The sequence below is a fragment of the Astatotilapia calliptera genome, chromosome 18 (genome assembly GCF_964374335.1).
Source record: "Astatotilapia calliptera chromosome 18, fAstCal68.1, whole genome shotgun sequence".
In the NCBI taxonomy this organism is placed as follows: Eukaryota; Metazoa; Chordata; class Actinopteri; order Cichliformes; family Cichlidae; genus Astatotilapia; species Astatotilapia calliptera.
Window position 1 is genome coordinate 12,048,236 of NC_137439.1, and position 16,106 is coordinate 12,064,341.

General features: G+C 38.9%; 1 protein-coding gene across 2 annotated transcripts; it reads right to left on the bottom strand.

Annotated features, from left to right (window-relative positions):
- Positions 1–499: 499 nt before the first annotated feature.
- Positions 500–9,186, bottom strand: olfm3b (olfactomedin 3b). 2 transcript variants are annotated; one of them, XM_026150822.2, is made up of 6 exons: positions 8,972–9,186; positions 6,166–6,309; positions 4,697–4,852; positions 3,709–3,820; positions 2,553–2,659; positions 500–1,290 (listed from the first exon to the last, which is right to left on the bottom strand). In XM_026150822.2, exons 1-6 carry the CDS (start codon positions 9,038–9,040, stop codon positions 613–615), a joined length of 1,266 nt encoding a protein of 421 aa, XP_026006607.1. In that variant the 5' UTR covers positions 9,041–9,186; the 3' UTR covers positions 500–612. The 2 variants fall into 2 exon arrangements, with proteins under 2 accessions (XP_026006607.1, XP_026006606.1); XM_026150821.2 differs by having other exon boundaries at positions 3,601–3,820.
- Between the last annotated feature and the right edge of the window lie 6,920 nt (positions 9,187–16,106).

The window sequence follows — 16,106 nt, forward strand, 5'->3', positions numbered from 1 at the left end:
AACGAGGTCAAGTACAAAAGTTTTAAAGTAAAAGTACAAAGACCAACTGAAAGCGAAATGCAGGCAGTGAAAAGCAGGAATAAATTAGCAGATCATGATGAATAAATGGCAAAGAAAGAATGGAAACAAAACGAACAATTAACGAACACAGAACTCAAAAATGAATAAATTAGAGGGCCTGAATAAATGTAATACTGAACGGAGAAAACCATTATAAATATGAAGACTTCATTTTGGAAAAGCTTTCATTTCAGAGTGAAAAGGGCATGAGAAATTACTTTAAGTTCACTGTTAAGTGTTTCAGAGTTTCAAGTGCCATTATTAAATCCAAAATGTTTTCAGGATGCTTCATAATGCACTGAATTGGTTCATTTTGTGCTGTCATTTATTTTATAGGCAGTGTGACATTTTCAATTAGACAATATCTTACTCAATTAACTCTGAAAAAACAGGTAAACAGCTTCATGTCAGTAAATAAATGCAAGAAAAAAGGCAAAGCTTATTAGGAGAATTTAATAATTTAATAAATAAATAACATTTATTTTGACATTCAGGCACAACCTTTAAATTTCCATATTTTAATCTTTTATGCGTACAGTACGCTCCCCGCCTCTAAGAGTCATCCTCAGTTTTAATGATGTGGAAAAGTGTAACGTTAAACAGGACCTGGTGGCCATTGTTCCAGCCGTAGAGAGCACGGTCCCTGGCATTGTAGTCCAACATAGACATGTGGAAATACTGGTTATGAAAGGGTATGTCTGTATACTCATAAGTGGAGGTTTTAGTGGAGTAGGCATAGTACACCTTGGCTCCGGTCAGGTGGGAATTAGTAATGTATAGAGTCCCGCAGATCATAAAAGACTCTCCGGCATTCCTCTTTGAATATTCTGTGTTCCATGTGTTGATGATCTGGAGCGTGTCTGGATTCAGCTGGCTGATAACAATGTTGCCAGCATTTTGGTTGGTTGCATACACGGCCCACAGTCCCAGCTCGTCTGCCATCAGGTCGATGTCTGAGAAGCCTCCCCAGGTGTAGGGGTACACATTGTGGAAGCCTGCCGACTCCAAAGCCCTCTGCGTGACCACGCGACCTGTCTCAAAGCTGTACCTCACGATGATGTTGCTCTGCATTTTGTTGTAGTACAAAGAGCCGTTGTATACTACGTGGTTTGTTCCAGCCCATTTGAAAGGCAGATTGTAGGTTCTGGATTCAACTCCTGCGACAAAATCAGTGATGGACTTAAACTCTTTTACTATCTTGTTGTTGGTGTAGCTGTCCATGTACCACACCTGGGGGGAAAAAAACATAGAGATGATAATGAATTGTAATTGGTCAGTGGTTTGTATTTAAAATTGTGATAGAAATAAATTTTTTAGCAAAATAAAGAAATCACAGAACACATGAACTCTATGAAAGGAAAGATAGAAAGCAGCCATGGCCAGTAATTTTTTATTAGCCAGATGGTCGATGATACACTAATAAGGTCAAACCAGAACCAAGGAAGTGTGACTGCAAGCACCCAATGAAAATTTTGTAATCTAGTCACATGAGCAGTGCTTTGTTGAATAGGCCAGTCTGTATCTGTAGCAGTTCAAAGTGCTTCATGCTGTTGTCTTAATAGATATGCTAAATAGGAAAATGCATGACAAGCGTCAGAAAAAGGCAAAGAAGAAGGCAGCTAGCTAGAAAAATGATGAAGACTTTTGAGTCGATATATATAGCTTGTCCTTGCTGACTTCTTAAAAATATTTTTACTTACATACAAATTTTCTTTATTTTTTTGAGCCATATCGCCCTACACCTGTTTAGGATATTTGTAAGAGCCTTGCAGCACTTTTACTTTTTAATCTTTTTTCAGTATGAAAAGTATACTTCTAAAAGAATTTTTTTTTAGTGATACTAAAAAGCTGGTTTGCGATGTTATGGATGAATGAAATGACATTTTATTTTATTTTGCATGCATTTACACTACGGGAAACTGTCCACCTCTGCAGTTTTTCGTATGTTCAAAACTGACTTTGCTAAGTTTTTACACTTCAACACATTTGACAAGGACACACAAAATGCATTTTGAGACAAACACTGATTGTTAAGTATGGGAATTCCAAAAGTCTGTCCTCCCCTTTTCTCAGTAACTCTAATCTTTTAGTGTCAGGGGTAAAACACTGACATGTAGTTTTTTGTGTACTTTTGTTTTGAATATTTCTGTCTTTTAATGTGTAAGATTAGCAATTAATGTGTCTAGTCATGACAGTCTCTGCAGTCTTGAACAGCAGTAGTGAACAAAGTGCAACATTTTCCACTTCTGCTGGATGAAAAGCAACCATATAAACAGCTTCAGCTACTGTATATCAAGCAGGAGCACAAGCAACATTGAGTTTAATGTCTGAACTCAGCAGTCAAGTGTGCAGAAAGCTTTTAGTAGGTGCGATGCTGTATTTCAACATCTCTCCCCTTTGAACAAAAGGAGGGAAGCCGCCACATATAAATTATTAAACTGCTCAGTGTTGTTTCAAAGACTTACAACCCAAAGAGATGCATATAAACTCACCCTGTTGTTTTTGGGAGACGCCTGCGGGTCGGTCATCCAAGCTCCGAATCTGGTGCCCGAAGTTTTCACCGTCAGTGGTCCAGTAATCTTCATAAGCTTGCCACATGCTGAAAACACACCATACAGCTGTGGTCACATATGTTATATGACTGGAATTTATCTCCAAGTGCTGGACTGCTAAGTGGGTTCTGGACAGCTTGTGTGCAGCATCTGGACACAGCTGTACTTTTGTCAGCTATTAAAGATATAAAGTAGACTGAATAAGAAGAAATGTGCCACAGAACAACAACTTATAATGTGTCTAAGCTGGGAGAACACTTACCCATATGTTTTAATGCTCAGAGTACTTGGATTACACTTAAATGATCTTGCCAGGCTTTAATGGTGCCAAATGACAGTAGGCTATCACTTGCACACAAGCTTTGAAGTTTCCTGTTAAGTATTGAAGTGCTATTTTACCCAATCAATCAAAGCTCACGCACAATGAATGCTTAAGCAATCATCTCCGGCTCCAACAGATTTCCAGCCACGTCCTATTAGCATTCCCCTGTTAGCTATTTATGTTGACACTTTGACAGGAGCCATCACTGTTGATAACCTGGCAGTTGGCAAATTGGAGCTTTAGTTATTCAAACCTTTATCAAAGGCAAAGCTGCTCTGGGGGCAGAACTGATCTTATTAGATGAATCAAACCTCAATGGGTGGAGCAATGTAACCACAAATTTTCTATAAGTGCGAATGGCAAACAAGACACAAGAAGGAATTTATAAGTTAAAATGATCAATCATCACTTTAAGTGAGCCTGAGTTGAATTTTTTCACTTAAAATCAGAGTACAAAGCTTCACATTCATCTTTAGCTTGGGAGAATGTTCTTTCACTTTGGGGTTTGTTAGCCCCCAGTAGCAGTTCTTGTCTGTCCACTGCTTTGGATCTAAAATGCCAGCCTCCTAGTAGCTGCAAGAAATGTGCCCATGATCCCTTTGCCACTGTATAATCCGATCTCACTGCGCACGAATGCCTTTTTTTTATCCCCATCGCTGGACTTACTGAGTTTACTCATACAGTTCCGAAGCCTATTTTCCAGGTTTAGGACCCTTTGTTGCAACTCCTCATAGTCATAGGCCCCCATCTCCTCCTGAATGCCCATCAACACACCAGACAGGTTTCTGATCTCCTCTTTGAACTGTGAGATGAGCTTGGCATCTGTCTTGTACTGCTCCAGGACTGGAATCAGCGGCTGCAAGGATTCCATCTTTCCCTTTAGCTCCTGCAACAGATAAGTAACAGAACAGGTATTTGGACTTTAGAAATACTAGTCTCAACAAATCTCTCAGTTTTTCAGCACATAAGTACAGCAATACCATCTTCTTATTGTTTTTTTCTTATTGTTTTGTATCAATACTTACTGTTTTGTTTTACACAAAATGCAGATTCACTTCTTATTGTTGAGTCCAGGAAAAACAGCATAATAATAATTAAAAAAAATCACAACAATGAGGAATACAAATCTAATATTTACAAGAATGTTTGCCCATATCAAACTTTCTGTTGTGAGGGAACTTAAACAAATATAGAAGCAGGGACACGCTCTAGCCGGAACCAAACAAATTCCACTAATGGATATTGCTACTACTAATAATTTAATGGAAATCCTGTCACTGTGAAGACAGATTTAGTACTCTTTACAATCAGTTTCTCCAGAATCTTTATCTTTATGGAAACAAAATCCTAGTATGGTATGTATCCTGGTATGTATTAACAACAGGTGGGTGCAAAGTTTTGAATTATAGTGGTGGCAAGGAAGACATTAACTCACCACAGTTCTGCTCATTCCAACTGTTTTTCTCAATCAAGGCTCCAAAAAGAGCGGTTTTACATGCCAAATAAATGGATAAATGTTTATTTATAATGCTGCCGTTAAGATATTTGTTATCTTTCTGTATCCATCCTGGGAGCCGCCTTCAGATTTAGTCTTGCTTTTATGATAGGGTTGCCCTTGGCTGGTCAGTGGTGGACCTGTATTGATCTTATCAGGAATGAAAGTTGATTAATTCAGATGCAACTCAGGTATCCTTGGAAGAGGTCCCTTCCCAGGCTTCCCTGTGATGTTTCTCACAAAGTTAAACATCAAACAAAAATATACCTGAAAGTTTTTGTTGACGAGCGTCTTCCTATCCGCTTCGATCTGCCGGAACTTTGACCGCAGTCCTTTGATCTGGCTCTCCATTCTCATGATATACTGAAAGTCCCTCTGCGTCCGCAGGTTCAGCACCTCGATTGACTGTGACATGTTCTGCACCTTTTGAAAAGAATGAAACAGCGCTGCATTGATTTTTCCGTCCACCACAAGATTAAAATGTCCCCCATGTTCAGCCTTTCGGTAGGATGCCATGCTCTAACTTCCCAAAGAACAAATCAACATTTTGACCTCCAAAGTGATTGTCTTTTAACAATTCAGCTGAGTAGAGCTTCAGATGATATTTTTTTCAGAGGCACAGTACTATCACATAGCAGTTTTTCATCAGTTTTAAATTTAGGTTCCATTTTGACAGATTTAATTCAAGTGTTTTTCAAATGTCATAGACAAACTACTGAATCTGATGAATTTTAATGACATATTAGGAGCAAACACTTAATGTAGAAACCTTACAGTGTGTCTTTGTGGTTGAACAAAAGCTACATTTATGGGGAATGTGAAGGAGGAAGAGATAGCTTCCCTTCTTTCTTCTCTTTAACTCAACTTATAATGAACCAACAGTACTGGTGCACAACCCCGGTAAAGCGGCGCGGGGCTTGTGTGTTGTGTTCTGCATACTTGTCTGGCTCTGGTAGAGGAATCCTGAAATGGCCTCACTGATGGCCTGAGGCAGCTTAGTACATTAGTGTCAGAGGGCCCAGTGAATGACAGAGAACACCCTTTGGCATACAACATTAAAATGTAGGCTACAGCCATGTTTTCTCATGTGACATAGTCATTGAGGAAAGTGATTCTAGGGCTGTGCTATTTTTTCGCTTGTAGATAATGCATTTAAATCGTGACAGGCATGGGGCAAAAATAACATTTGGAATTACATTCGAGATTTCCACTTCAATTCACAATGATGGCTGTCGTGTTCCAAAAATCATTTCAGGTAATCAAGACCAAATCCACACTTTTACAAAAAATGTCTATGGTAGCAGATGTAAAGGAAAAAATAAGTGATAACAATTTAATTTTACTTTTTTTTTTACAGATAACAATCCTGGTCAAATACTTAAAGCCTTCTAAAATCTGAAACCTTAAAAATATCCTTGATTGATTTGATACACAATAAAGGGATGCTCGAGTTCTATTAAGGTGGGATGGAATGTGCTCTCATCTTCCCAAGTAGTCATTCAACTGATGTCATCCATGCTATATATGCAGAAGTGGAAAACAGGGTTATGGACCTGGCTGGTGCAATCTCTCAAAGGATTAGGGCAGCAAAGAAGCATGAATAATAATTTAAATTGATGCCATATGTCTTTGAATTCAAGTGTGCTCTTTTGTTAACGCAAACACATACGGTGAAGAATGAGCATGTGCGTGCATTGTCACTTATACAGAAGCGTGTGTGTCTGTGTTGAATGCACCTTCTCCAGGAGCTGGCGGAGCTGCCTGCCTTTGGCATCTCTGGAGCAGAGATTCTGTTCAGGAGCCACCACTGTGCAGATGCAACGCCCATCTGCATCCTGAGCCGAGCTGTACACCTGCCACCCTTCCTTTGGCCTGATGGTCTGCACAGAGAGACACATGCAGCCATAAATACACAGCACACATTTCTACAGACGTGCAGTTGATGTCATGACTCTGACATTGCAGCACACAGCTGTTATGTTTTGTAATTTTGTTTATTATAGGTCATCCATTCTTCTGCCTTCTGCCCCAAAGCTGCAACACCAACCAATTCCACTGACTTAGAAAAAGTCGCTGCTTTGAAAGAACAAAGTGCTTTTGCTGTAAGATATTCCTCTGCTCACTGTGTATGGTCTCCAGCGAATTTCCTCTTCAACAATAAATAGTGTTTCCTGGCCTTGATGAATAACCCGAGAGCTGAAATTCCTCCGTTTCTCCTTACTAGGCCTTCCAGTGCTCTAACTGAAAGTCCTGCTGAACGACACAGATAAACCTGATTTGTGGGAGCTCATCCTGCTCTTTATTACAGTCAATATGTTCCACGGTGCTGGCATATAAGGCTCAAAGAACATAATGTTATGCATCATAAGCCGAAGCAGAAATTTAAAACCGTCAACTAAAGTTGGAGTGTGCACAGTAAAAAAAAAGTAGCTTTTACTCCAAACTTTGATCAAACTCTTCTGAAGTGCAGGAAAAGTTGATAGTTATCAGACACAAACAAGGGATCCATATTTGCTGTTTATTCTCTGCATGGGAAATTAACACAGGACTGGCAGCCAAATACTGGCAACCCTCGATTGTGAAAGGGAAATTTTTCTGCCTCTTTGGCAGACGGCCGATTGTTTTTGGATTTTGTTTTTACATTCAAAAACTACAGCTGGATGGAGAACAACATGTGAAACATGTGAACTCCACCAGACTCTGAAGTGTATGGCTAAAAGGTGAAGTGCCCTGTTTTTAAAGTGCAGGCATCCATTCCTTTTCCCATCCCTGCCTGTCATCCTAAGCAGTTTAAAGAGCATTTTGAATCATCCATGAAAGATCATGTCCCCTCTGAGCAGGCGAAAACGTCACACTAAGGAGAAAGCTCAGACTTTGACTCATCATTTTCACCTACAGAGAGGCCGCTTTTTGTCAGTCTGTAATCTGTTACTACCATGCAAAGTCATGCTGTTTAAGAAATAATCGATAAGGCGGTCTATTATCTCCCTTTGCAGTTTACATTCCATCACAATTTCTGTTTGTAAAATTTGCATCCTCACTCATCAGCAAAATCTTTCCCTTTAACATTTTTTAATAATGTTTCCCTTTAACATTTGCTACTGGTTATTTGTAAAGTTTGTGATTTAGGAATTAAACCCTGTGAATTGTGCCTGTGTTCTGATGCTACGTTGGCCCTGATATGATCTCATAACCCACAATATTTTCTTCTTCCTGGTATGGTCAGTGTGCATTTCATGAAAAAACAAAACCACAGTGAAAAGCATCAGTAGGAACATGAAACAAGTGCAATGGAATATCTTGAGTTCATGTGAGATACATTGCCACAGCCTGAAAATTATTAGAGATTCCAAATAGCATAGTTAACCATGACTGTCTCTCTCTCTGTATATCATAGCTGAATGGGATAAAAGAGTCAGAAAAAAAACACCCTCAGCTCTTCGTCTCCTTATTTTGCTTTGAAAGGCCCCTGAAAAGAAGCTAGTTTGACTAATCTGTTAAAATGGTCTTCCTCCTATCTCTTGAGTGATGCACATCCTTTCCACTCTTCTCACTCTCACATTTCCTCATATTAAAATGATTCTGTTGCTCAGCCAAGCCAGATGCACTCTCCAATTAGGCTTTTTTTTTATGAGGAACTCTGCACAAAGAATTTTTTCTTTCATTAAATAATTCAGACAGCTGCTTCCACTTTTGTTTGGGGCATTTAGACTTTTCTTTTTCATTATTACTGATAAGAAGGTAATTTTGAGTATTTCCTGTGCAACAAAATTTCCTGTTTTTTTTAAAGCATCATTATTTCTGTACACCACTCTCAATCGTGGCAAGGTGTTATGTGAGGGCACTGCTTTGCAATCAAGACATTGGCAAGGGGACTGTACTCTGCATGGGTGGGATGAACCTAATCGACCATTGTTCTTGTCCAACTGGCTTGCTGGTCTGCAAGCTGCTCCTCCTAATTTGTTACAATACTCCCAAACCCGACTATGTCCTTAAATGACTGCATGACCATTTGATGAATACATTTAGATTAAGTGTGATTGTTACAGAAAAACGCCACCAGCAAAATATGAGTTTAGACACAGCACCATTTTTTTCAACAAAGACGGAACTCTCCCTTAAAAGTGAGTTATAAGCCTGGCAATATTCCAGGATCGATATCAATACTCTATTGTTAATGTAAGCAATAAACAAAGTGCTATGAGGGTGGTTCTACTTCTGCCACCACTTGGAATATCTTTTGTTTTTAAAAATAAAATTGTATTTTGTCCACACATTAGGTCTGTGTGTAAATGTAAATCCCCTGCCAGTGCTGGAGCGTGTATGGTATGTATGTGTATGCTAACAATAGCAAAGAACCAGCCAAACACGCAATTATGGCAGAAAACTGACAATTTCTTTATGTTATTGTGTTTTCAGTAAACACGTTAAATACACCTCTAATCACTTGAACTCAGCATTACATGACAGTACAAGCTCATGCCCAAGTTTATTGTGCTGTTCCTGGTAGAAATACGAGAGGCAGTTGTGTTGGAAACTCACCACCGTAGGGCAGTATCCGAACAGCAGCAGAAACAGCAGCGGATTCAGGACCACGGACAGCGACCACATTCTGTCGGCTGCTACAACGTTTCCCTCCTCCACCTCCTCCGCGCCCACAAGAAGAAGAAGAAAAAAAAAATCACGCAAGTTTTTGTTTGAGTGCTCAGGCCACCACGTCCACTACGCTCTGGTAACAACCGCGGCTTCCCGTAGAAGAGGGGGGCACATCCATCCACTGCTCCCCGTTACGCATGCCATATGGACAGCGGGGAGAAACCTCGTCACTGCAAGGAGGAAAAAAGTTTGTGGGCACGCAAGCTGCGAAAAGCCGAGCTGCGGTTTGGTCAAAGGGATCCTTGTTCACGGATATGACATCATCCAAACGTCTCTCTTGACTTTTAATGAGCTCGTGTGTGAGAAGGAACCACCGGCAGCTGTGAGGTGACAAAAGTTGCAGCTGGCAGTATTTAACAGAAAATAAGAAGGCAGAGATCAGAGCTGCTGCTGCGTTTTTGTCACTGCAGAGAGAAGGCGCGCCAGACGGTACTATGAGAGCAGCAGAGAAACATACTGAAGGCTAGACCCTGTTTACTAAAAAAAAATCACGGAGCAAACAAGATCTGAAAAAGCACTGATAGCTGCTTTAAGCGTCAGATCGATATAGAATAAAGCTATTGTTTTACTACCCAACTTGATCATCAATTTGAGGCCGTTGTATGGAAGCCCATTTACGCCCATTAACTAGCACTATATATATATATATATATATATATATATATATATATATATATATATATATATATACTATAATTTAATTTTATTCAATTTTATTTATATAGAACCAAATCACAACAACAGTCATCTCAAGGCGCTTTATATTGTACACTAAATCCTACAATAATAGATACAGAGGAAAACCAACAATCATATGACCCCCTATGAGCAAGTACTTTGGCATCAGTGGGAAGGAAAAAACCCCTTTTAACAGGAAGAAACCTCAGGCAGAACCAGGCTCAGGAAGGGGCGGGGCCATCTGCTGGATGAGAGAAGGAAAACAGGATAAAGACATGCTGTGGAAGAGAGACAGAGATTAATAACAGGTACGATTCAATGCAGAAGGGTTTATTAACACATAGTGAGAGAGAAAGGTGACTGGAAATGAAAACCTCCATGCATCATGGGAATCCCCCGGCAGCCTAGTCTATTGCAGCACAACTAAGGGAGGATTCAGGGTCACCTGGTCCAGTCCTAACTATATGCTTTAGCAAAAAGGAGAGTTTTAAGTTTTAATCTTAAAAGTAGAGATAGTGTCTGTCTCTCGAATCCAAACTGGAAGCTGGTTCCACAGAAGAGGGGCCTGAAAACTGAAGGCTCTGCCTCCCATTCTACTCTAGGAACTCTAGGAACAAAAACTCTAGGAACAACAAGTAGGCCTGCAGTGTGAGAGCGAAGTGCTCTAATAGGGTGATATGGTACTATACAATAATAATAATAATAATAATAATAATAATAATAATACATTTTATTTATGAGCACCTTTCAAGTCACCCAAGGACACTTTACAATAGGATAAAACACTTAGTAAAACAATGGCAGAATAAGAACAATAAAATAAAAGCACAAGATAAAATTAACAAACAGTGGATTCATAGTGAATATGCAGATTTGAAATATATATATATGTATGTATGTGTGTGCGTGTGCGTGTATACTATTAACTTCAAATATGTAATGTTATGACACAGTACTATATTTTGACACAGTACTATCATGACATCTCTCTCTCTCTTTGTCTCTCACATGCCTTCACATGACACATTGTTTTTCAATTAATCCATTAAATAATGCTTTGGGCATTCTTTATGCACACAAATAGAGTTCACAGGCATGACTACTTCACACAGTTGGGGTGTTTTTTCCTTTGGCTTCTGTGCTCAAGCTGATTCCTCTAAATTGAGAAGTGGAAGAGCGCATTGGCGTAAATAAGTCAAGTCAAGTCAAGTCAAGTTTATTAAACTTTAAACCTTCAGACATTTGCTGTTTTGAAGTTAGACTTAAATAGGCTATGTTTATATTTTCTTTTATAGGCCTTCAGGCTGCTTTCATTTATCATTTATCATCTTGCCTGTTCTTTCTCCATATTTGCTAAACCATGTACTATGTTCTTCAGCATTTAAAGAAATTAGTTTGTGGCTGCTACACAACTATATGGGTTCATCAATTTCATGACAATCAGAGGACCAATGAGAGTACCAGCAACCTTTTCCTTGGCGTGCATGTGTTAAGCAGTTCCCCATTGCTTTGGTATATGTTTAAACTAATTAAATGACTTCATATGTTCAAAGTGCTATATGTTACAGTTGTGTTGCAACTGTAACAGCCTGACTATGTATGTTAGAGTGACAAATTCATGATCAACATACGATAAGAACACAGTAGCTTTAACTCACGAGCTTCTCCCTCATGCAGTATCTTTGCCTCATGCATTTCTTTCAACACTCCCACCACCATCAGGAGGCCCACCTTCAATTTGAAAACGTCCAGACAGATAATAGCAATTATTTTGCATCTAGTATACTAAAAACATTTCGCTCAGATAATATTTGACTTGTGCCATATCTTCTGTGTTCTTTGAATGCCGCTCAAGACTTCCCCCAGAAGCCATTCACAGTCTGCAACAAGCGCATGTCCTTGACAGCAGGAGTCACCTTCAACCTTCTAAGAAGACTTCAAGTTTTGCATGCCAACTGGTGTTTCCTCCTTTTTAAGGAATATAGACAGTTTGAAAGAGACACAAGGTCTCAAATGCAAATTTATGCCAGTACCAAGTTATCTTATGCTAGAAGTGTTGAGACACACTTTTGGTTTCACAAAAGGATGCGGTGATTGGCTTTACAGTTTTTTTTTCCTGGGTGCTCCAGTAAATACTGATGTAAGAGCGGCCACTATAAACTGCAGATGTGAGGAGTAGGGGAGTCTCCAGGCCCTTTTCAGATCACCAGTCAGCAGGAGGTTGGAATGAGTTGATGGGTTGGGCAATGAAGCACAGTATTGTTGGAGTGTTTCCTAGTCAAACTGTTTGAACAGGGAATACTCAAGTGTCTCTGACAGGAGAAATAGACAGAAGTTTCTTGGCACACTTGAACAAAGGGGTTTTGTAAGTCCTGACCTGCATTTCTGATGAGTTTCTCTCCAGCATTAACAGTGGCTGCTGCTTACTTTGTGGCTCAATTCAGTTCAAATTGCTTTTGACATTTGATGAGCCCAGGGTATCTTTTTCACTTCAAATAGACTTTCAGAATTGTCTCAGAGTATATACAGAAGTAGGAGGGGGAAATCCATAGACTACTGAAAATGCTAATGCTATTACCACAGCAGATTTATTTTCTTTAGGAATTCTGCCTTTCAAGAAAATATCAACAGAGAAAACAAGCAATTATCTTGCTATAAAAGAGATACCAGTCGATACAGGCTTTTCTAGTGTTCCTGCTCCAAAAAGCTGAAAATTACACAGAGTGAGCTACTTTAAGCAAGTCAGCTTTATCTCCCTTTATTCAGTGAAGTCCACACTTGTTATTTTTTGTTTTTCCCTTTTCCTTCTAAACTTTTACACAGAGTATCTTTTTTAGTACAACTTAGTTTTTCTGCTAAAGCAGTTGGATCTTTGGTAAGGAGTTGCAGCAGGATGATATGTAGCTACTCTTGTCTGTCACTGATAGCTGTCTTCAGTGTTTATTTGTGATATTTATCAATTAAATACAGTACTTCACTAAATTGTCGTATTTATAAGATCATAATTTTATTGTCCCACATGTGAAAATCACCAGTATCATTAAATCATTTAATGGAGAGAAATCAACTCGTCCTGTAACTAACCTAATACTTAGACAGCTGTCTTCTAGCTAGAGTAGTTTCAGATGTATAGATGATCTTAGATGATTTCTTGAAATAGTATCAAACTCATTAATTAAAGTAAGTGATTTTAAGTGATTCTGGATTTAAACATTCAGTATTTTAGGAAATGAAAGTGTTGGGGAAAACTAAATCTATACACTAGAATAAACTACTTGTATTGAATTACTGAAGCACACTAAGGTTACCATCACTGCTGTATACTGTGTTAGTAAATATACCAGCAACAATAATAAGTGTGTTGATGTGGCTCAGAGTGTACTCTTTTGTTTTTTGCATCTGTGTCTGTTGGAGCTGTTCACTCTCTTTTTAAACCAGACAATTAAGGTGAATCAGAGATTCTGACTTGTCAATTGCCTCAAATGTGACTGCGTGTCTCACTGTGTTAGTCCTCAGACAGAGCAGAATTTTTCTTGTCCTCAGGCTTAATTCATGCTGTGATAAGGTCCAGCTGTTCATGACCCTGGAAAGGATTAAATGGGCTGAGAGGATGTACAAGAATAGTGGGTGGAAAATTTAACACTTCCTCAGAATAGACAACACATCCCTTTCCTTTATTCACTTCCATCATTCTCCCTCTTCAAATATGACCGTAGGGCCACAGCAGCTCTGGAGTTTGGACAGAACGTTTTCAGCATGTTGACCGTTACACTGTAGGTATCCTAACAGATTGGCTGTGACTAGCTGGCTTTGGCAGGGGGATTAAGTAGCCCACATACCCCAGCAACAGCCTACAGTTTTCTGACTGGACATTTGAAGTTCACAGGAAAATATGTTTAAAAATGGAAAATAGGTGACCCTATATTGTTTTTTAAAAAATGTGAAATGATTAGCTAAGTGAAATTGTCAGGAAAACAAACTTGGTGATGACTCATCACCATATGCGCTTCCACTTGCCATTCAGATTTGAGAAGTACACAGAAAGCTCTGTAAACAGATTTGATGATTCACACAGCAGAACGAAAACAGGCCTCTAAAAAGTGTTGTAGCTTTTCTGTATGGTTAAAAACAATACTTTGAAAACAATATTGTGGGACAGAAGTTTGTGTACTAAGAAAAAATAAGTGGATTTTAGATTCTTTATTCTCCACATGACTGATTAAAGAGTAAAATCTCAACGAGCTGATCAACTAAGTATTTTTTCCTAACCCTAACTCCTTTCACCTTTCTTCTTTTCATACTTTTGTCTCTGAGAATGAACTTGGAATGAAGCAGTCAAGACGTGACTGAAGTGCAGAAATTACTGCCACTTTTTACAAGGTCCCTTCATTTTCACACGCTCAAAGGTAATTGGAAAAACGACTGATAAGTAGCTTCAGTTCCAGGTGTAGCTGGTTCCCTCACTATTTCATGAAAAATTACAGAGGCGAATGGTTCTGAGTTGATTTCAATTGTTGCATTTGGTAGCTGTTCATTAGACTTCTCAATATGAGGTTCAGAAAGGTGACAATGCGAGGGAAGAAGGCTGTGATTAGGCGGACCCCCTCCCCCCAATGATTTTACAGAGAGAAATTTTAGAAATAGCTACGTCAACAATACATGGTGGAGTTCATAGCATATTTTCTGTTCAATCAAATGCTGCAGTACAGGACAGATGGGAACTGGCAGAAAACAGTGAAAGCAATCAAAGAGGAAAAGAAAGACAAGGAAAAGAAATGAAATGGCAAACCCCACTGACTCTAACCCAGTTGAGTATATATTTTTTTTCCTTACTGAAGATAAAGTTGAAGGCAGAAATGTCTACAAACAAGCAGTAATTGAAGGCAGCTGCTGTAAGGGCCTGGCAAAGCTTCTTAAAAGAAGAAACTCAGCATTTGGCAATATTCATCAGTCCCAGACTTCAGGCTGTCACTGACTACAAAGGAATTTTAATCACACTTAAAAATAAAAATGTCTTTTGTCAGTGTGTCCAATTACTTTAGAGGGAAAAATGGCTGACATGGCTTGCATATACTTTAGCAGAAGCAACATTTAGACGCCGTTTAAATAAATAGGGACATGTGTTGTGCCAAAGTCTGTCATAAAGTGAATAATAATAATAATAATAAAAAACAGCCCAATGAAAACAATTGGAATCACAAATGAGATCATTCTGTTTTTGCCTCTTTACTGTGCTGTAACTTCACAACCTTAACCTGCACCGCTTTTAGTAACAAACCCTTCCACTTGGGAAGCTGCACAACATACCACATTTGTGTTGTTGTTCCTGTTTTCTGTGAGATAGGAAGTCATATTTGGTCTGTCACATTGGTTTTGTGAAACGTATTCAATGGTTTAGGTGCTTCATTATCATAAATGTAATCTGTTCTTTCATACTCACCACTGCTAAAATGACAAACTCCCTGGGAAGAAAAGATAATTATCGCCAATTTGCATTTGTTGTAGACACTTTAGCAGCACGCAGTCCTCAGCTATTATTATGTCTACATTATGCGGGTTGTGCTGTAAATTGCAGCCTTGTGATCTCTGTGAGCGTTTTATTTTACAGTAAAAATAAGAAATTGAAATATCAAACTCTCAAAACATATCTGCTGCCCGTTTTAAGAGGTTAAAGGTTTGACTCAGCATGTTGTTGGACAAAACATGTAGCTTTGGTCGTAGATGTGCTTTCTCTTTTTCCCGTTTTTTGATAATGCATGTTGTTTTTTTAGGTAAGTATTGTAACGTTTTGGTGTTTAACATTTCCTCAGTATTTACTATAGATGCCAGTGGTACAGTTAGGAAACTACTGTCATTCAATGTTGACAAGATCTCCGATTTTATGCACTGCAAAATCGTGGATTTTAGCAACACACACTGGTTGGATTAATTAATAAATTCATTTTTCTATAAATGACGTTTTATCTGTAAGTGGATCCAAATGATTGCAACATGAATTTGGCAAAGCACCAGACATTTATTTCAGTTGTACATAGGTTGTAAACATACTGCTATTACACAGGTTTCAAAGCGGTTCTGAAGTCTTTGCTATCATAGCTTTAAGCTAACGATGTGGAGAGGCAAACAGATCTTGATCAAAGTCAAATCTGAGTCAGAGAGAAAAGCTGGAAGAGATCACAGCGCCTGGGCTCGGCAGAATCAATCACATGAACCCAAACTCTTGGAACCACTAATCCTCACTAATCTTAAATTATAATGGCCAAGTTAAGGTAGTATGTAGAAGGCAGCGCAGAATCACAACAAGATCGCTACTTATTTCTTCACCCAAATAGCAACACAGACA